General features: G+C 34.7%; 2 protein-coding genes across 5 annotated transcripts in view; one reads left to right on the top strand and one right to left on the bottom strand.

Annotated features, from left to right (window-relative positions):
• LOC135129681 (acyl-CoA Delta-9 desaturase-like) overlaps positions 1–13,370 on the top strand; it is a 51,614-nt gene extending 38,244 nt beyond the window's left edge. For all 4 annotated transcript variants that reach the window (XM_064056922.1, XM_064056920.1, XM_064056921.1 and 1 more), the window contains exons 2-6: positions 219–455; positions 505–635; positions 12,364–12,569; positions 12,620–12,805; positions 12,852–13,370. In XM_064056922.1, coding sequence (XP_063912992.1) covers positions 221–455; positions 505–635; positions 12,364–12,569; positions 12,620–12,805; positions 12,852–13,170 — 1,077 coding nt within the window. In that variant the 5' untranslated portion in view covers positions 219–220 and the 3' untranslated portion in view covers positions 13,171–13,370. The remainder of the gene's footprint in view (positions 1–218; positions 456–504; positions 636–12,363; positions 12,570–12,619; positions 12,806–12,851) is intronic.
• Positions 1–21,847, bottom strand: part of LOC135129687 (uncharacterized) — a 284,314-nt gene that overhangs the window by 160,643 nt on the left and 101,824 nt on the right. The window lies entirely within an intron of this gene.

Genomic DNA, 21,847 nt, shown 5'->3' on the forward strand with positions numbered 1-21,847 from the left:
CGTTGGTAACAATTTTCCTAATTCGAAGGATTTAGCGATAATTTTCCTTTTACTAATTTAGTCGATCATGTTTCGGTAGTTATTTACTTTCCTTATCTGTGCGATTAAAAAGTCAATTATAATGCGACGATATGATTTGATGCTATTGTTCAGTAATAGTCAATAAAGTGGCAAAAAATAGTTATTTGAAGTTAAGCGACCTTTTTAATTGGTTTCAGTTATGACGGAAGACAGTAATGACCGTTCCAAAGAAGGCCTTAGTAACGCCGACGAGCCATCAAGACGTTACAGCAACTTTAGTAAAACTGAAACAACGCAGGAAACTTCGCAAGAAGACTCCTTTCGTCCAAAAATCCGGTGGCCGGATTTCGCTGTACAACTATTTATACATATAGGGTGCTTATATGGCCTGTACTTGTGCCTTGTGTCAGCAAAATTTTACACAACGCTTTTTGGTAAGAAAACTAATAGTCAGTGGTGCACTTTCGAGCATTTTCGTTTCAGCATTCCTAACGATATACGCCTCAGGGTTTGGTATCACCGCAGGTGCTCACAGATTATGGTCACACAGAGCCTACAAAGCCAAATGGCCACTTAGATTAATTCTAGTCTTTCTGTTTACCATTACAGGCCAGGTGAGTCAAAAATATGTTTAAAATCAAGGATGCAGCACAAATTATATTCGAAATGTCGTAATGCAATTGCTGCTCACTTTCCCACAATAGTGTTTAAAACGTGTGACATCAAATGTTAAACATACATGTGACTTCATTTTTGTGTTAATGAATCATCGTCACCGAATGCATTTTTCAGACGAGTGCGCAGTTTGACAAACTTCTTAAGCATCCATTAACATTTACATAATGGGCAGAAACACCCATTCGAGTTGGAACGCAAGGTTTTTCAACGAAATTTATAACGTTTGTATTTCTGAAAAAAGTGCATTTGTGCGTAACCGTAGAAACAATATTCATGATTTATATAATCGTGACTCATGGATATTACGTCAATTTTATTTAATTAAACTTTATAAAGTCATCTGTTGCTCGGATCAAGGTCAACTTCGGGCACGCTTGTAACGATGACGTAGACTCGCGGCCCAACACCCTTAAAACATTTCTCTAGCAGACAGAAAACGTAAAACTAGAAACACAAAGATAAATGTGAGCATTGACATTTCTGCGGTCGTTGGGTTTTTGAATGGCACTCTAACGACTGGAGGATGTTCACATTCACTGGGAAGTGTCGCAATACAAAGTAATTTCTCTTCAATTATAACCACAGCACACTATTTTTAATATACTTGACTCTTTGTTCATAGAAGTAGCAAAATTCGCTGATCGCCGAATTTGATTAAGGACTTTAGACAAAAAATTAATGGTGTCTGGAATCAAGAATTGGTGTTTAGCGTGACGGTTGTTCACGTTTTCGCACGTGAAACACGAAGCTCAATGATCTCTATTGAACCTGGAATTTTTAACACTAATCCTTAAGATCAATGAAAATACGTGTCGTTTTAAATTACACTGTTTTCCAGAATTGTCAGTGTTGACAGTGGAGTGATAAAGTGGTTATCAGACTACTCTTATCACCCGGTGTTTATCCCAACGAGGAAACCGCCACGAATACCCGGAAAGTTGGCATCATCACTACAAAACCTTAAACTTTCAATTTTCATCAATAACGTCAATGAATACCAATTGAAACCAATTCGTCGCCTTAATTGAAAACAATTACAACTTTGTGTCGTGTTTACACTTATTCAAATTAGTCCAATTCCAGCTTCCTTTGTTATTTTATCTCCTCGTAACACTTGCCCGATTTTGATTAATTCCATAAACCCGGAATGTTCAATTTCGTTTGAGGAATTAGGCCACACTAGGAAACTCCCATGCTGTGTTAATTTCATTAATAAAACGTCGTCCAGGGCTGTTTTGTCGTTAAATCTAATAATGTGTGTACATATGTGTTCGTTGAATTCAGATCAATAATCGTCTGTCCAATAAAGTGTAAGAATTGGAATGGGAAATAAACGGTATTGTTTACACTTTTTCGACTTAATCAATCAATTTATGCACAACGCCGACGCAAAAGGCGCTAATTAGGTCGTTCTGGAGTTATATTCACGCATCCAATTCCATGAAATATGCCAACAAATGGGTTTCGGTTGTGAGTAAGTAGGCCACGACGATCAGGTTACGTCATGGGTTATCGAATGGCATGAAATTGGTTCTGCTATACACGTTGACGATTTTGGTTTTGGAAAAATTGCCCGTTGGAGTAAAATTACTTCATGTACAAATATTTACCATGACTCGGAGACGTTAAACAAGCGAAACGTGACGAATTTAGAGACTACTTAGAAGCGATAAGGTAGATAAGAGATGGGTCTCTTAATCCTAGTCGCTTATTTATTTATTCAAGACAGTCAACAATGGGCACGGATTGTAAAAAAATTAAGTCTGTTTCTAAGAACTGTCGGATGATTCCTATCGCTCAGCAACATAATGAACGTGTTGACAAAAATCGATACAATTTTATCGCGTATTATGGACTATAAAATTTTGCATTAAGAAAACAATACGATTATCTAACAATATGACGGGGGACTTTGTTAAGTAGGTCGAAACACAATTGCTGCCATCTGGAGGAGAACCAGTGTTTTTGTTCTCAATGCTCCATATCGTCGAGTCGACTGTCTAACTTTAACTAACATCTGCATGATTCTAGGGCTATATTTTTATATTTTTCAGGACTGACTTTTAGTTTTAACGGTGGAAATTACATTACACAAAAATTATGACAGTGTTATCAGCCAAAACAAATTCAAAGTATTATAATAACATATATAATATAAAGAGTATTAAGAATGCTTGTGAGGTTTTTTTATTTTTTTCTACAAAAAAGACACCAGAGGTCCCTAAGATTTTATTTACATATTTTTTTAAATAGGACATCAAGGGCTGTTACGACGTCAGGTGTGGCATTAAGAACCTCGAGATTCTTTGACACTTTTTCTAAAAAAACAGCAGGAGGTCCTCGAAATTCTTTAAATGTTTTTCTAAAACCAGACACCAGAAGCCCTCGAGATTTTGTTTATAACCACTGACGTTATTCAAATTTTTTTCTAAAATAAAACAGGGGTCCCGAGATTTTTGATTTTTTTTCTAAAATAAGACCCCTCCGAGTTTTTTTATTTGTTTGTTTTTTTTCCTAAAAAGACACAACGGAGCTCTTAACTTTTTTCTCCAAAAGACTCCGAGGTTCCTCAGGTTCTATTTTCCAAAAAAAACTGGCTCCCTAGATTTTTGAATTTTTTTCTAAAAAAATATAAGGCTCCCAAAATTCTTAAAAAAACACCAAGGATTCCCTAAATTCTTGTTTTTTTTTGCCAAAAGAAAACATCAGGGAGATTCTTTAAATCTTTTTCTAAACAAGACACCAGGAACCCTCGACACAATTTTTGTCTGAAGTGAAACATAGGGTCCCCGAGATTTTTAATTTTTTTTCTAGAAAAGACCAGAGAGGACCGAGATTCTTAATTTTTTGTTTTTTCCAAAAAAGGGTCACCAGGGGTCTCAAAATCCTTTTTTTTTTCAAAAAGGCATACTAGGGGCTCTCAAGATTTATATAAGTTGTGGTGAAAAGTGACTTATAAGCTCGATGAAGAACTCGAAAAAATGGTTAAAAAAAATGCCTGCACCAAACTTTTGAAATGAATAAACTTGACAAATCAACTTCGTAATTCTGATTTGTTTTAATACTGTCTAATGGACAGTTAAATAATTAGTTATTAATAATTTAATAATAATTCATTCAGTCATTTTTGACTATTGTTATTGTAATTTTAAACTGTCAACTAAATTCACATTGAAACAAATCTGAATTAAGAAGTTAATTCTTCAGCTTTGAAGTTTAGTATTTTCAAAAATTTTGTTGAGGGATCTTTTTAACAAATTTTTTTTAGAATTCTTCAGAGCTCTCTTAACAATGTACCGTGGAGCTAATAAATACATAATCGTTTCATCACCCTGTATATCTATATGTATATTGTTATAAGAAGGCAGCGGCCTCCGATATTTTTGATTTTTTTCTAAAGTATATCAGTGACTCTTCCAAGGGTTTCCCCGAATTCTTTTTTTAGGGCTACCTTGATTTTTGATTTTTTTTTAATATGAGGGGCTCCAAGATTTAAAAAAAAGGACTTCGGAAATTCTTATTTTTTTTTTAAACAAAATATCAAGTAGATTCTTTAAAACATTTTCTTAAACGAGACAGCAGGAGTCCTGGAGTTTTTTTAATATTTTTTTTTAAGACCAGGGCCTCCGGAGATTTTTTATACCTTTTTTTAAACAAGACACCAGGAACCCCCGACACTCTTTAAATTTTTGTCTGAAATGAAACACAGGGGTTCTCGAGATTTTTCTAATTGTTTCTAGAAGAGACATCATAGGCCCTAGATTCTAACTTTTTTTTCAAAAATGGACACCAGAGGTCACGTCATTTTTTACTGTTGATAGATGTCATTTTTGACTATTGTTATTGAAATTTTCGACTGTCAACTAATTGCACATTGAAACATAACTGAATTAAGAAGTTAATTCTTCAGCTTTGAAGTTTAATATTTTCAAAAATTTTGTTCAGGTTTTTGTTAACCACTTTTTTTGGAATTTTTCAGAGCCTGCGTAACAACGTACCATGGAATTAATAAATACATCACTTTTTGATCATCGTGTATATGTATATGCATATATTATTTCAAGATATTTTTGCATTTTTTTCTAAAATATATCGGGCACCCATGATATTCTTTTTTTAAGAAGACATTTGTTTTAACTTTTTTTAAAACGAGACATAACGGCTTTTTCTAAAAAGGCACAAGGGAGAGATATCCTTAACTTTTTCTCCAAAACATTCCAAGTGTTCCCCAGATTCTTTTTTTTTTTTTAAAGCTCCCTAGAATTTTGAATTTTTTTCTGAAAAATACAAGGGCACCCAAGATTCTTAAAATATACCAAGGACTCCCAAAATTCTTATTTTTATTCAGAACAAAACACCAGGGAGATTCTTTAAAACTTCTTAAATCAGACAGCAGGACTCCGAGAGTTTTTTGATTTTTTTTAAGACCAGTGCCACCCGAGATTCTTTATATTTTGTTTTAAATGAGACACCATGGCCCTCCGAGATTTTTTTTCTAAAAAGACACAAGGGGGCGATATTCTTAATTTTTTTCTCCAAAAAACTCCAAGGGTTCCCCGATCCTTTTTTTTCTAAAGAATATAACGACCCCCAAGATTCTTAAAAAAACATCAAGGACTCCTGAAATTCTATTTTTTTCCAAAAGAAAACACCAGCAGATTCTTTCAAACTTATACTTAAAAGAAACATCAAGAAGGCCACGAGATTTTTTGAAAATTTTTCTAAAAGCGCGACTTCAGAAGTTCTTGAATATTTTTTAGACCCGGACCCCTCCAGATTCTTTATACTTTGTTTTAAACAAGACATCACGGGCTTCCGAGATTCTTTAATTTTTTTCTATAATAACACTGGGACCCCCCGAGATTTTTTCTTCCAAAAAGGCACAACTTAACTTTAATTGTTTCTAGAAAAGACTTGTTTTGGCAAATCAAATACTTTCCAAGAAAACAGAGGGCGGGTGGGTGGGGCTAGTACTTGCTAAGATAAGACTAACCCCGCCGACCCCCCTTTTCTCATTCTAACGACTAACTTTATTTATGTTCAGTATAAGATCATTCATTCCATTCTGATAAAATCAATCACTGAGAGGGAAACAGGGTGGGTGGGCGGTGCTAATTATGTTCCTCTGTCTAGTGAGAGTGGAAATTAAAAAACAATTGAAATGTTGGAAATTTTGAATTCTTTTAAAGTTTTGACATTCCAGCAGAACATTTGAAAAATTTTGGTATGGAAGCATAAAAACGCTATATTTTTCAAATCAGCACGTTGGGCTGGATATCCCGATATCCCAGAACTTTTAAGCCATTTTTTTCAAAATCTCAATTTTTCAGTACAATCTTTGGAGAATGGCAATTTTCAGGATTATTAAAAAAAAAAAATTTTAGACCGAAGTCTTGCTCTGAAACAATAAAACTCTTATATTTTACGAATTAGCACGTTGAGATTTACATCTCGAAATTTTTTGTGAATCTTTATTCAGATCTGATACAATCAATCACTGAAAAGCAGACAGGGTGCGTGGGCGGGTGGGGCTAATTATGATCTTCTGTCGAGTGGGAGTGGAAACTAATAATAGAATCTGAAAACAGTAAAAACAGTGCTACAAAATTTTTATATCGAGCTATTTTGACGAAACTGTAAAAACAGCTATATTTCAATCAACGATTTTGGAAAAACGGTACGAATTTCGGAAGAAACGAAGCCGAAACTGACTTCTGGATATTGCAATCTACAAGAAAATGTTTTCAACTAATTTTCGGAAATAGTTAAAAATTTGCCGAAAATGTCAGAAATGCCAAACACAGTCTTATCTTATCAAATACTAGCCCCACCCACGCGCACTCTATTTTCTTGGAAGGTATATCATTTGCCAAAATCAGTCTTATCTTGTCAAATACTAGCCCCGCCCACCCGCACTCTATTTTCTTGGAAGGTACATCATTTGCCAAAATCAGTCTTATCTTAGCAAGTACTAGCCCCACCCGCCCGCCCTCCCTTGTCTTGGAAGGTATATGATTTGCCAAAATCAGTCTTTTCTTAACAAATACTAGCCCCGCCCACCCGCCCTGTATTTTATTGGAATGTATGTTATTTGCCAAAATCAATCTTATGTTGGCAAGTACTAGCCTCCCCCCCTTAACGACTAATTTTATTTCTGTTCAGTATAAGATCTTTCATTCCGTTCTGATAAAATCAATCACGGAGAGAGAGACAGGGTGGGTGGGCGGGGCTAATTATGTTCTTCTGTCGATTGAGCGTGAAATCTAAAAAACAATTGAAATGTTGGAAATTTTGGATTTTTTTTATAGTTTTGACATTCCAGCCGAATAAACAAGACACCAGGAGCCCTCGACACAATTTTTGTCTAAAATGAAACATAGGGGTCCCCGAGATTTTTTTTTTTCTAGAAAATACCAGAGAGGCCCGAGATTCTTAATTTTGTTTTTTCCAAAAAAGGAGGGTCACCAGAGCTCTCAAAATCCTTTTTTTTTTCAAAAAAGCATACTAGGGGCTCTCAAGATTTATATAAGGGGTGGTGAAAAATGACTTATAAGCTCGATGAAGAACTCGAAAAAAAATGGTTAAAAAAATGCCTGCACCAAACTTTTGAAATGAATAAACTTGACAAATCAACTTCGTAATTGTGATTTGTTTTAATGGACAGTTAAATAATTAGTTATTAATAATTTAATAATAATTCATTGAATCATTTTTGACTGTTGAGAGATGTCATTTTTGACTATTGTTATTGTAATTTTAAACTGTCAACTAAATTCACATTAAAACATATCTGAATTAAGAAGTAATTCTTCAGCTTTGAAGTTTGGTATTTTCAAAAATTTTGTTGAGGGATTTTTTTAACAATTTTTTTTTCGAATTCTTCGGAACCTTCTTAACAATGTACCGTGGAGCTAATAAATACATAATCTTTTCATCACCCTGTATATCTATATGTATATTATTTTAAAAAGGCAGCGGCTCCCGATATTTTTTATTTTTTTCCAAAGTACATCAGTGACTCCTCCAAGGGTTCCCCGGATTCTTTTTTTAAGTGCTACCTAGATTTTTGATTTTTTTTTTAAATATGAGAGGCTCCAAGATTCTTTAAAAAAAAGGACTTCGGACGTTCTTGTTTTTTTCCAAAACAAAATACCAGGTAGATTCTTTAAAACATTTTCTTAAACGAGACAGCAGGAGTCCTGGAGTTTTTTTTTTTTTTTTCGTTAAGACCAGGGCCTCCGGAGATTTTTTATACCTTGTTTTAAACAAGACAGCAGGAACCCCCGATACTCCTTAAATTTTTGTCTGAAATGAAACATAGGGGTTCTCAAGATTTTTGTAATTGTTTCTAGAAAAGACATCAGAGGCCCAAGATTCTATTTTTTTTTTCAAAAATGGACACTAGAGGTCACGTCATTTTTTACTGTTGACAGATGTCATTTTTGACTATTGTTTTTGAAATTTTAGACTGTCAACTAAATTCACATTGAAACATATCTGAATTAAGAAGTTAATTCTTCAGCTTTGAAGTTTAATATTTTCAAAAACTTTGTTCAGGATTTTTTTTAACCACTTTTTTTGGAATTCTTCAGAGCCTGCGTAACAACGTACTATGGAATTAATAAATACATCACTTTTTGATCATCGTGTATATGTATATGCATATATTATTTCAAGATATTTTTGAATTTTTTTCTAAAATATATCAGTGACCGCTGATATCCTTTTTTAAGAAGACATTTTTTTTTAACTTTTTCTGAAACGAGACACAACGGCTTTTCCAAATTTTTATTAATTTTTTTTTCTAAAAAGGCACAAGGGACCGATATCCTTAACTTTTTTCTCCAAAACACTCCAAGGGTTCCCCAGATTCTTTTTTTGTAGAAAAAAGCTCCCTAGATTTTTGAATTTTTTTCTGAAAAATACAAGGGCTCCCAAGATTCTTAAAATATACCAAGGACTCCCAAAATTCTTATTTTTAGTCAGTACAAAACACCAGGCAGATTTTTAAAACTTCGTAAGTCATACAGCAGGAGTTTTTTGATTGTTTTTTTTTTTTTTAAGACTAGTGCCACCCGAGATTCTTTTTATTTTGTTTTAAATAGGACACCATGGCCCTCCCAGATTTTTTTTCTCCAAAAAACTCCAAGGGTTCCCCGATTCTTTTTTTTTTCTAAAAAATATAACGACCCCCAAGATTCTTAAAAAATTCTATTTTTTTTCCAAAAGAAAACGTCAGCAGATTCTTTCAAACTTATACTTAAAAGAAACATCAAGAAGGCCACGAGATTTTTTGAAAGTTTTTCGAAAAGCGAGACTCCAGATAGACCCGGACCTCTCGAGATTCTTTAATTTTTTTTTCCAGAATAAGACACTGGGATCCCCCGAGTTTTTTTTTCTAAAAAAGCACAAGGGGGCGATATTCTTAACTTTTTTCTCCATGACACTCCAAAGGTTCCCTAGACTTAATTTTAATAATAATGAAAAAACATTCAGAGTTTAAATAATATATTAGACTAGACTCTTATACTAAACTCTTTTTTTTTCTAAAGAATACAAGGACCCCCAAGATTCTTAAAAAGCACCAAGGATTTCCGAAATTCTATTTTTTTCAAAAGAAAACACCAGCAGATTCTTTAAAACTACTACTAAAAGAAACATCAAGAAGGTCACGAGATTCTTCGAAAATTTTTCTTAAATGAGACAGCAGTAGTCCACGAGTTTTTTGTTTTTTGTTTTTTTTTTTTTTTCAAAGAAACGAGATCCCCGAGATTCTTTACACTTTGTTTTAAATAAGACATCAGGAACCCCTGACGTTATTCAAATTTTTTTCGAAAATAAAACAGGAGTTCCGAGATTTTTGATTTATTTTCTAAAATAAAACCCCTCCGAGATTTTTGATTTATTTGTTGTTTTTTTTTTCTAAAAAGACACAAAGGGGCTTTTAACTTTTTTCTCCAAAAGACTCCAAAGGTTCTCCAGATTCTATTTTCCAAAAAAGGGCTCCCTAGATTTTTCAATTTTTTTCTAAAAACATAGGACCCCAAAATTCTTGAAAAAACACCAAGGATTTCATAGTCTTGTTTTTTCCAAAAGAAAACATCAGGGAGATTCTTTAAATCTTTTTCTAAACGAGACACCCGAAGTCCTCGGGTTTTTTGATTTTTTTGTAGGATCAGGACCTCCGGAAATTCTTTATACTTTGTTTTAAACAAGACACCAGGAACCCCCGACACAATTTTGTCTAAAATAAAACATTGGGTCCCCCAGATTTTTAAATTTTTTTCTAAAAAAAAAAAAAACACTTGAGGTTGAGATTTGTTTTCCAAAAAAAGACACCAGGTGTCCCCAAGATTCTTTGTTTTTCAAAAAAGCATACCAGAGGCTCGAAATTTATATAAGGGGTGATTTTTTACTGTTGACAGATGTCATTTTTGACTATTGTTATTGGAATTTTAGACTGTCAACTAAATTTACATTCTTCAAGTTAATATTTACAAAAATTTTGTTCAGGGTTTTTAAACCATTTTTTTTCGAATTCTTCAGAGCTTTCTTAACAACGTACCATCATTTTTTCATCACCCTGTATATACATATATTATTTTAACAAAGCTCCCGATAGTTTTGATTTTTTTCTAAAATACATCAGCCAACCCTGATATTTTTTGCTTTAAGAAGATTTTTTCTAACTTCTTCTGGAACAAGACACCGGAGTTCTTCGAAATTTTTATTTATTTATATATTTTTTCTTAAGACAGTAAGGGACTGAAATTCTTATAGAAGTAATTTTTTTCAGGGGCCATCGAGAGGTTTGAAAAACAGAATGTTTTATTGTCTAAAAAAGGTGAATCCTAAGAGGATTCATCTGAGGGTGTGCTTTTTTGTCTAGAGATTTATGTTTAGTATAGAACCCAAACATGTTCCCTGAGACATTTTCCTGTACATTTCTATGAAAATTTTAAAAATTATTCATTGGTGTCCATGAGAAGCTAAATTATTAAGAAATGTTATTTAAAAATGTCAGTTTAAAATTTTTGTGATGTCTGTGGAACTGAAACATCCTGAACTTGCTCGCGGCGCTCGCATTTTAGAGTTGATTTTTCGGAGGAATTTACCTTCACAGGGAGATTATTAAAATAAAAACAAAATAGCTGACGGCTTATTCGTAAACAAATGTTTTAATGGCACTAAATTAATAAAAAAAACACTCAAAATGCGAAAGATTTGTTGTTACCCAATTTTGATTTTTTTTTTCCAAAAATCTGAATGTCCAAGGTAAAAATTCAACTCGGATTCATAAATCACAAGTGCAAGAGAAAATTTCAATAGCATTTGCTCTTCTAAATTTTGTAAATGAGAAAATCGTTACATTGCATCGAAATGCTCCGTGTGGTTTAAAACTTGGCACTTTTAATTGCCGAAACGTTGATTGACTGGCTGTAAACAAGGAAGCTGTTTTAGAGTAGAGTGAAAAAAATTACTACAAGAAAATACTCGTAGTACTACCTTCGCTTAATTATAATTCTAGGACAAGTCCATAATTTGAAACTGGATTTTTGTATTTTGGTATCTAAAAGATGCATAGTTTTATAACTAAACGACTAATAAGTGATAATGAACTTCGAAATGTCAAAGCCTTGTGATAATTAAAAGTCGCGACAACCGCACCAACTTATCACATTTTCGTCGATAATTCAGCTTGTAGCGGCCAGTAAAAACCGTTTGTTATGTAATTGAAAAATTACCCTTCATGCCCCAATTTCCCGAATAAACGCACTATCGATTTCGTAATATTTGCCTCGACTGTGTTGTTTAAACATCATTACAATTTCACATGGCGTTCTACAACTAATTGTACGTTATAACAATAAATTTTTTAAGCAACTTTTTTTCGTTCTCGAGATGATAGGATAGCTCGAGTGCTCGAAACGCATTAAGAGTTCTGATTTCAATTAAAACTTTTTGCACTGGCACCACCCTCGTCATCACGTTCCAACAAGGCCAGCAATTATTAAGACCTAAATAACGGACTGAGTACATTGTGACCTAAAAACACGACGTAATCGATTTTCATTTTTTACAATGCACAAATAATTTATTTCACCTTACACGTTTCGAGGAATCAAGCAAAGCACGAAAGCTTCGGTAACAATACCGACTGATTACTTTGTAGAATTAATTTTACTGTTGGATAATTCAAAAGTCGGATTTGATTGCTATATTTTTTCTGTGGTTATCGTACTGAGTTGTGAAAGTGTTTTTGTTGAGTCATGCTAAAGGCAGGTGTTCATTAGATTCCGTTTTTGGACAGCTGTATGTTTAAGGCAATTCGTTGTGTAATGGATTTGCTTTATCGTTTTTTTTTATTTTTATTTTTATAAGTATTGTAATTGCCGGATATGCTATGAATGTGAAGTACTGGTACTAGCGTTAAGTGTGTAATTAAAAATGATACTCGTCAGATTATGATCGCTGCGTGGGATTAGCGAACGTCGAAAAATTGGTGGTTCAGTTTTTAAATTTATAGACCGTGATACTAATAACTTTGTAGATAAGATAAGAGTAACAGTATCTTCCTCTTCTAGGTTTTAGTGTACATATATCAAGTATTTTTCCTATACCTATTCTATTTTGGACAAATCCATAACACATTTATATTTCCAGAGACATGTTTACATATGGGCCTTGGACCACAGGGTCCACCACAAATATAGCGAAACGGACGCAGACCCTCACAATGCTAAAAGAGGCTTTCTTTTTTCGCATGTGGGCTGGTTGGTCCTAACCCCTCATCCAAACGTCGTCGAGAAGAGAAAAGCCGTTGACATGAGTGACTTAGAAGCTGATCCTATCGTCATGTGGCAGAAAAAGTAGGCTTAATTATCACTTAAGTTAACTTAATTCACAAACTATCTTTCAGGTTATACCCTCTCCTTTTCCTCATCTTCGTCATTTTCCTGCCAGTGTACATTCCCGTCTACTATTGGAACGAGACTGTTTGGAATTCCTTTTGGGTGAACTTCAACGCCAGATTTTGTATCACCTTGAACATCGCCTTCTTCGTCAACAGTGTTGCGCACATGTGGGGCCAAAAACCTTACGATAGGTTGGTAGAGTGACCCATCCTGACCCATCTAACACCATATTTCCAGATATATTAGTCCAGTAGAGAACTTAGCCGTGTCTATGGCAGCTCTAGGTGAAGGTTGGCACAACTACCATCACGTCTTCCCTTGGGATTACCGCGCTGGTGAACTGGGCAACATCTACAACCCATCCACCGCCTTTATAGATCTGTTCGCAAAAATCGGCTGGGCGTATGACTTAAAATTTGCTTCTAGCTCGATGATCAGCAGAAGGGCCCAGAAGAGCGGCGACGGGAGTCACGTTTGGGGCTACGGAGACGCGGATATCGAGAAGGAGGACTTAGAAGAGTTAGAAAAGATGAAGGATTTTAATAAATGTCACTGATCAGTATTAGCCAGTATAGAATAATCCTGATAGCTTAGTTTCGTTAAGGGTAATAAGTTGTTTTCGTTGCGTAGTTCATTGATGAATGAATTTTAGTTTGTGTTGTTTAACATTGTTTGCTGACACCACTGAAGCTACTATTTTTGTATTTTCGTCAGGTTGGTTAAATAAAGTTGTGCCATTTTACCGGGCAAAGCAAGTGTGGGCGTTTAAGTTACCTTTCCAACGAACGTTTCAATGTGTTCGTGTATTGTTGGTTGCCTGTCTAAAGTTACTTTACCTGGTGGATTTAGAGATATCTGTCTAAGGGCCGGTTTATCAATGCTCAGTTAAAAGTGTCTGTTAAGTAACTGTCAGATAAGGGTAACTAGCAGTTAACGGAGGTAAAGTGTTTATCAATGCACGATGTTTCTTCCAGTTACGTAGCTCGAAGTTTAGCTGTTACTCTCTTAAGTTGGTAACGCTCACCCCACTGGAAATGAGTTGTGATTGGTCATTTCAAAACTACCCCGACCTTGAAAGTTCCATCAGATTCGATCCGCATTCGGTATTCAACGATTGTATATCGCGTTTCACGTGATCAATCATGAAAAAGCAAAATTTAGCATTAGAAAAAAAGTATTGGAAATTAAAAATGAAACAAGTAGGTACACCTATAAATAAATACAGAGAGATCGAAAAAGAAATTAGTCAAAGTTGGCCATGCACGAAAAGCCGTTTGTCTTAGTTTAAAATAATTTTTTATTAAACGTCACGTTGACAAAAGTAATTTGCACTGTTATCAAACGAAATTAAAGCTTTTTACTTCCCGAGCGTAAGCAAAGGAAGTATTGTAATCGAGTCCGTCGGCCGACTCTCTACTTTTACGTTTTCTCGATCTTTCATGACCCCTAGAAGACGAAGAAATAGGTCTCCCATTTCCGTCTGTCTGTCCGTCTGTCCGTCCGTCTGTCCGTCTGTCCGTCCGTCTGCCGTCCCGGATTTTTATTAGACAGATAATCTCCGAAAGTACTCGACCGATTGTTGTAAAATTTTGTACTTATATTAAGAATATCATGTAGATGGTAAAACGCTAACCAAAATTTGTCTAATCATCCCCACCACTAATGCGATGACGTCACTTCAAAATTGTACATAGTAAATGGGTTTTCAATTGTATAAAATAACATAGTCCTACACATGTAGTTTACAACTCTGAATCGACTTTTCACCCGAAACGTCCAGATTTTTGGAAAAAAAATCAAAATTATAGAACAACATTTTGAAATTTAATTTTTAATCTGCTAACCAGAATGCTTTGAAATGTTGCAGATGTTTTAAGGCTATAAAGAGCATCATAAATCTTTAGTCAAAAAATATTTGCTTATCCCCTCCAAAAACTTGATGACGTCAGCTCAACAGTTTGTGGAATAAATCATATCTAAAATGTACAAAATATGATGAGTCTGTACTTGTGATCTATCACTCCATTCATATTTTTTGAATTTGCATATACAGGCTGATTCAAAAAAATTAATGAAAGCGTAAATTTATTTTACTGATTTACTCAGAAACTACAAAACCCAATGCTTTGAAATGTTGCAGATGTTTTAAGGTTTAAAAGAGCATAATTAAATGTTTAGTCAAAATATATTTGCTTATCCCCTCCAAAACACTAACATTGCTGATTTAGTGATGACGCTTATCAAAGAAACGACTCCTATTAAAGGTAGAAGTTGCCGAGGAAAAAAAGGAAAATGAAGGAAAAATTTGTTAACAACTTGTCTTCACATTTGTCCTTATAAATAATAAATTAAATGTAATACATTTTTGTTTCCTTAAGAATACAAAGTTAACAAAGTTAGTTGAGTTACAAAAGTCTCTTTTGCTCCACGTTGGCCACCAACGAGCGATTTTCAAGATTTTTGTGAAACTTTGCTGGTTTTGAATTTGAATTTTCTGTCCTCGATAGTTGATGCTCAGCAAGAACCACGGGAAGGTCTGGAGCAGATCTCGCTAGGAAAGGAGAGGGCTAGGATTTGTTAATGAGGGATAGAACGTTATACAGTACAATACAAAAGAAATACAATACAGGTACCTACAATCTAACTACAATACAGAATACACTAGAGATACAGATACAATTTAGATACAAAACAAATGCAAAGTTAGTACCCAATTCATCACCGGAAGAAATTGCACCAAAAATTGAGAATGTTGCAAAATGAAAACCCAAGCAAGCACACCGATGGAACTCGGAACGAAATCTATTGGTCGCAGTGCTCGTTCGCCCAAGGCAGGAATGCAGCCGCATAAATCCAAGGCCGACTGACCTCATCCTTATAGGATGATGCGACCCAGCGTCTAAGGGCCAACAGAACCCCCCCCAGACCAAGTTAAGTTAGTAACACATACAATATACAGTACAAAATGGTTCAATTACAAAAGTTACAATATACAAATTTCTCCACGTTTGCCACCAAAGAGCGATGACTGTGCTCGCTCGTTGTTGTTGCCCAGCAAGAACCAAACAATACGAGGAGGTCTGGAGTGCGTCTTGCCATGAGAAAAACAATAAATTAGAAATTCGCGAACACGGGCTACTTTTAAGCGAAAACGGAGCTCCGAATGCTCAGATGTTGCTGCCACCAGACCGAAATCAAAACTAACCGAAAACCGCAATATTTGTTCAGGTGGCTCTCGTGACAGTGATGTCATCAAACATCACGATGAGATTGCAAACATTATTTTTCATATTTTGACTGGAACATTGCACCTTTTTAATATGTTCACGTTTGTAGGAAAACGGCTTTAATTATATTAATTAATACTTATCATATTTAAACAGTATACTAAAAATTAAAACTACAACCGTATTTACTCCGTTTTTGGGAATTTTTGGAAAAATGCACACTTTGTTTCGTGTTCACAGAGCTAATGCAGAACATTTTCATTAATATTTATTATCAATGAATTAGAAATTCGCGAAAACGTGGTAGTTTTACGCCAGAACGGGGCTCCGAATGCTCCGACGTTGCTGCCACCAGATCGAAATCAAAACTGAACACAACGGACCGAAGACCGTGCCTTTGCTCAAGTGGTCACGTGACAGTGACGTCATGGTGTGTCACCATGAGATTACTAAAATTATTTTTCATACTTTGCCCGGAAAATTGCAATTCAACAATGTTTAAACAAATTGAATTGTTTAAATATTATTTAATTGTGTCATGATAGTTTCTTAGCAGTGTTTGCACGAGTTGATTTCATTAATAATTGTAAATCTGTCATTTATCACCATGTGTTATTATATGCAACGAATAATTTTAAAAATAAATAAATAAATAAATTCGCCACTTAGTTGCGAAATTGTTTCCTTACTTTCCTTATTCGGAACAGACGTCTTCACGTGGTGAACGTTCAACTCAGACTGCCCAAAAGTGGCCGCCGACCTGTATATATACCGGTTGGCTGACGCAACAAGACGTTCGCGAATGTTCGGGAAGCTATTCCTTTGTCTGAATACGTCGTGACGTCACGATTTGCGACGTCACAATATGAATCTTTAATTTATCAATGTATTATTAGCAACTGAAATGTTTATATAAATCTTTTTAAACATTGTTTGTTTATATTTGTTAATTTACAATGTACAGGCTAAAAAAATTGTTAAATACTGGTTGTCTGACACAACAACACGTTCGGGAATGTTCGAGAAGCTATTCCTTTGTTTGAATATGTCGTGACGTCACGATTCCCGACGTCACAATTTAAATCTTTAATTTATCAATGTATTATTGGCAACTGAAATGTTTATATAAATCTTTTTAAACATTGTTTGTTTATATTTGTTAATTTACAATGTACAGGCTAAAAAATTGGTTGAATACCGGTTGGCTGACGCAACAACACGTTCGCGAATGTTCGGGAAGCTATTCCTTTGTCTGAATACGTCGTGACGTCACGATTCGCGACGTCACAATATGAATCTTTAATTTATCAATATATTAATAACAACTAAAATGTTTATATAAATCTTTTTAGGCATTGTTTGTTTATATTTGTTAATTTAGAATGTACAGGCTAAAAAAATTGTTAAATACTGGTTGGCTGACGCAACAACACGTTCGGGAATGTTCGAGAAGCTATTCCTTTGTTTGAATATGTCGTGACGTCACGATTCCCGACGTCACAATTTAAATCTTTAATTTATCAATGTATTATTGGCAACTAAAATATTCATAGAAATCTTTTTCTAGACATTGTTTATATTTGTCAATTTACAATGTATAGGCTAAAAAATTGGTCGAAGGCTATTTCGACAGAACTTCCCTCGCTTCTGAAATACAGCCCAACAAATACTGCTTTTCTGAAAAATTATACCCATAAAATTTGATTTTTAAAAAGCCTAATTTTGACAAATTACGCTAATAAAATAGATTCTAATAAAATAGAGGGTGGACGGGCGGGGTTACTGTCTGTAAATAAAAGATTGTAGAAAAAAGTTAAACTTAACCCCGCCCACCGTGTTCTTTCATTTTTACTTCCCGAGCGTAAGCAAAGGAAGTATTGTAATCGAGTCCGTCGGCCGACTCTCTACTTTTACGTTTTCTCGATCTTTCATGACCCCTAGAAAACGTAGAAATAGGTCTCCTATTTCCGTCTGTCCGTCCGTCTGTCCGTCCGTCTGTCCGTCCGTCTGTCCGTCCGTCTGTCCGTCCGTCTGTCCGTCCGTCTGTCCGTCCGTCTGTCCGTCCGTCTGTCCGTCCGTCTGTCCGTCCGTCTGTCCGTCCGTCTGTCCGTCCGTCTGTCCGTCTGTCCATCTGTCCGTCTGTCCGTCTGTCCGTCTGTCCGTCTGTCCGTCCGTCTGTCCGTCTGCCGTCCCGGATTTTTATTAGACAGATAATCTCCGAAAGTATTCGACCGATTGTTGTGAAATTTTGTACGTATATTAAGAATATCATGTAGATGGTAAAACGCTAACCAAAATTTGTCTAATCATCCTCACCACTAATGCGATGACGTCACTTCAAAATTGTACATAGTAAATGGGTTTTCAATTGTATAAAATAACATAGTCCTACACATGTAGTTTACAACAACAATCGACTTTTCACCCGAAACGTCCAGCTTTTTGGAAAAAAAATCAAAATTATAAAACAACATTTTGAAATTTAATTTTTAATCTGCTAACCAGAATGCTTTGGAATGTTGCAGATATTTTAAGGCTATAAAGAGCATCATAAATCTTTAGTCAAAAAATATTTGCTTATCCCCTCCAAAAACTTGATGACGTCAGCTCAAAAGTTTGTGGAATAAATCATATCTAAAATGTACAAAATATGATGAGTCTGTACCACGGCCATATATAACAGGTCTGCGAACTCCGAGTTTAAAATGGTCTTTTTTCGAAGAGATCCCAGAAGGCCACGGGAGCTTAAAGTTCCTAGCGCCGTCTACTGGATACTATGATGAAACTGTCCACAATAATGAATGAAATTTGCGTAAAAATGTCCTTGAATGCAAGTTGTCATAAATGTCAGCTTTATAGGTTAGGTTTTGTGACATCTTTTTGAAAGATGAGGGGAAATATACGTCAAATGTCATGTGAAACGTCAGTCGATAGCGCAAATAGTACAAGTAACTACCACATGGTGGCGGTCATCTTAAGCTCCCACAACCTACTACGATACCAGTTTTTAAGCGCCCGTTTTATGAAAATTTATTAATGGAGTTGAAACACCTTACTTATACCACCGTGGTCTGTACTTGTGATCTATCACTCCATTCATATTTTTTGGATTTGCATATACAGGGTGACTCAAAAAAATTAATGAATGCGTAAATATATTTTACTGATTTACTCAGAAACTACAAAACCGAATGCTTTGAAATCTTGCAGATGTTTTAAGGTTATAAAGAGCATAATAAATGTTTAGTCAAAATATATTTGCTTATCCCCTCCAAAAACTTGATGACGTCAGCTCGAAAGTTTGCCGAATAAATCCTATCTAAACTGTAAAAATATGATGAGTCTGTACTTGTAATTTATCACTCCATTCATATTTTTTGGATTTGCATATACAGAGTGACTCAAAAAAATTAATGAATGCGTAAATATATTTTATTGATTTAATCAGGAACTACAAAACCGAATGCTTCGAAATCTTGAAGATATTTTAAAATTATCATAAGCATGGTAAATTTTTGATCAAAATGTATTTGGTCGTCCCCCCTAAAAAATTTATGACATCACCACAAAATTTTGCTGAATAAATCCTATCTAAAATGTACAAAATATGGTGAGTCTCTTCTTGTGATTTATCATTCCATTCGAATTTTTTCGATTTGCATATACAGGGTGACTCAAAAAAATTAATGAATGCGTAAATTTATTTTATTGATTTAATCAGGAACTACAAAACCGAATGCTTTGAAATCTTGCAGATGTTTTAAGGTTATAAAGAGCATAATAAATTTTTAGTCAAAATATATTTGGTTATCTTCTACAAAAAACTGATGACGTCAGCTCAAAAGTTTGCCGAATAAATCGTATCTAAAATGTACAAAATATGATGAGTCTGTACTTGTGATTTATCATTCCATTCATATTTTTGGATTTGCATATGCAGGGTGACTCAAAAAAATTAATGAAGGCGTGAATTTATTTTATCGATTTAATCAGGAATTACAAAACCGAATGCTTTGAAATCTTGGGAATATTTTAAAGTTATTATAAGCATGGTAAACTTTTGTTCAAAATGTATTTGTTCATCCCTCCTAAAAAAATTGATGACGTCACCCTTAAATTTTGCTGAATAAATCCTATCTAAAATGCAAAAACTATGATGAGTTTGTACTTGTGATTTATCATTCCATTCATATTTTTTAGATTTTCTTAAGAGGTGGTTCAAAAAAATTAATGAAGTCAATTTATTTTATTGATTAAATTAAAAGCAACACTTATTATTAGTATTACACCCCAACCAACCCAATTTGGTAGACACAAAATGTGTTAAAGGAAAAACTCAGTTGAAACATAAGGGTAGCACGCTTATTTACATCGACTTTAACATTACAGACCTGCATTTGTTTTATGCGCTCACTTGGTTCCGCGAATGTGGAATAGACATGTTTATAATCAACCAATTGTGAATTTCACCGTCAAGAATTAAAATAAACCCAATGTTTTATATAATAAGCGGAAGTCGAAGCAATAAAACCGATGGTCGTTTTGTTTACAGTTTCTCTGTTTGACTCTCACGTATGCTGTTACGCTTGTCATCTTAAATTAAGAATGTTTATACATAAACGATTTTCAGTTGCCCCTCATATTACTAGACAGCGGATTTCTGTCGGGCTACGTCACGATTATAGGGGTGGACGTGCTGGATCGCCGGGTGATAGATAATCACTGAATTTAATCGGTACTAATTCCATAAATATAATTAACGATTTATTAATCAAACGGCTAAGTAAATGAGAACGGGAATTAACAGCAGAGTGCAACGAAACAGCGTTATTCTAATCTCAAATAAACGAAGTGCAGTCCGCAACCGTAATGAATTCGCATCCCGTACGAGCCGTACCGAGTTTGGCCTTGCCTAGCCCGACAGAAATCCGCTTTCTAGATATTACACACCGGCGCCGTATACGTGAGTAAATTGTTTCGTTATTTTATTGATTATAAGAAATCAATATTCAAAACGACCCAATTCATTTTCCCGAAAATTTGGGAATACAATAATTTTATTCTTAGTATTACACTACATCTATCCCAACTGATATACGTGTCCTTGCAAAAATGTTGATGACGTCATCACAATTTTTTTTTAAATTCCCACTACAAAAATGTAATGAGAAAAAAAAACACAATAGGCATGCAGTCGTCAAGTTTCCGACAGCGAGGGAAGTACTGTCTAAACTCTTTAGACCAATTTTTTTAATATGAAACATTCTCAGGGTCCCAACTGTCTTTTTTTAAAATGTAAAACCTTCTCGGGGGCCCCAAATGCCTTTTATTTCAATGTGAAACCTTCTCGGAGGTCCCAACTGTTTTTTAAAAATGTAAAATCTTCTCCGAGGCGTCAAATGTCTTTTTTTTTATGAAACCTTTTCGGTTTCCAAACTGTCATTTTTAAAACTGTAAAACCTTCTCTGGGGTCCCAACTGTCTTTTTTAAAAATGTAAAACGTTCTCCAGAGCGTCAAATGTCTTTTTTTTAATATGAAACCTTCTTGGGGTTCCCCTTTGTCATTTTTAAAAATGTAAAATCTTCTCCGGTGCCTCAAATGTCTTTTTTTAATGCGAAACCTTTTTGGGGTTCCAACTGTCTGTTTTAAAAATGTAAAACCTTCTCCGTGGCGTCAAATGTCTTTTTTTCAATATGAAACCATCTCCGGGGTCGTAAATGTCATTTTTAAAAATGTAAAACCTTCTCAGGTGTCCCAATTGTCTTTTCTCAAAATGTAAAACCTTCTCTGGAGCGCCAAAAAAGGTTTTTTTAGAATGTGAAACCTTCTCGGAGGTCTGAACTGTCCTTTATAAAAATATAAAACCTTAGGTTATGTATGTTATGTTACATAATTTTGTCCACGCCCTTTAAAAAAAATTGTGGCAGGTTATTTCGACAGAATTTCCCTCGCCCCTGAGGTACAGCTCAACAAATTCAGCTTGTTTGAAAAATTATATGTTTTAA

This window comes from Zophobas morio, unplaced genomic scaffold (genome assembly GCF_036711695.1).
Source record: "Zophobas morio isolate AGI-343-1 ecotype UQ-CSIRO unplaced genomic scaffold, CSIRO_AGI_Zmor_V1 ptg000016l, whole genome shotgun sequence".
NCBI lineage: Eukaryota > Metazoa > Arthropoda > Insecta > Coleoptera > Tenebrionidae > Zophobas > Zophobas morio.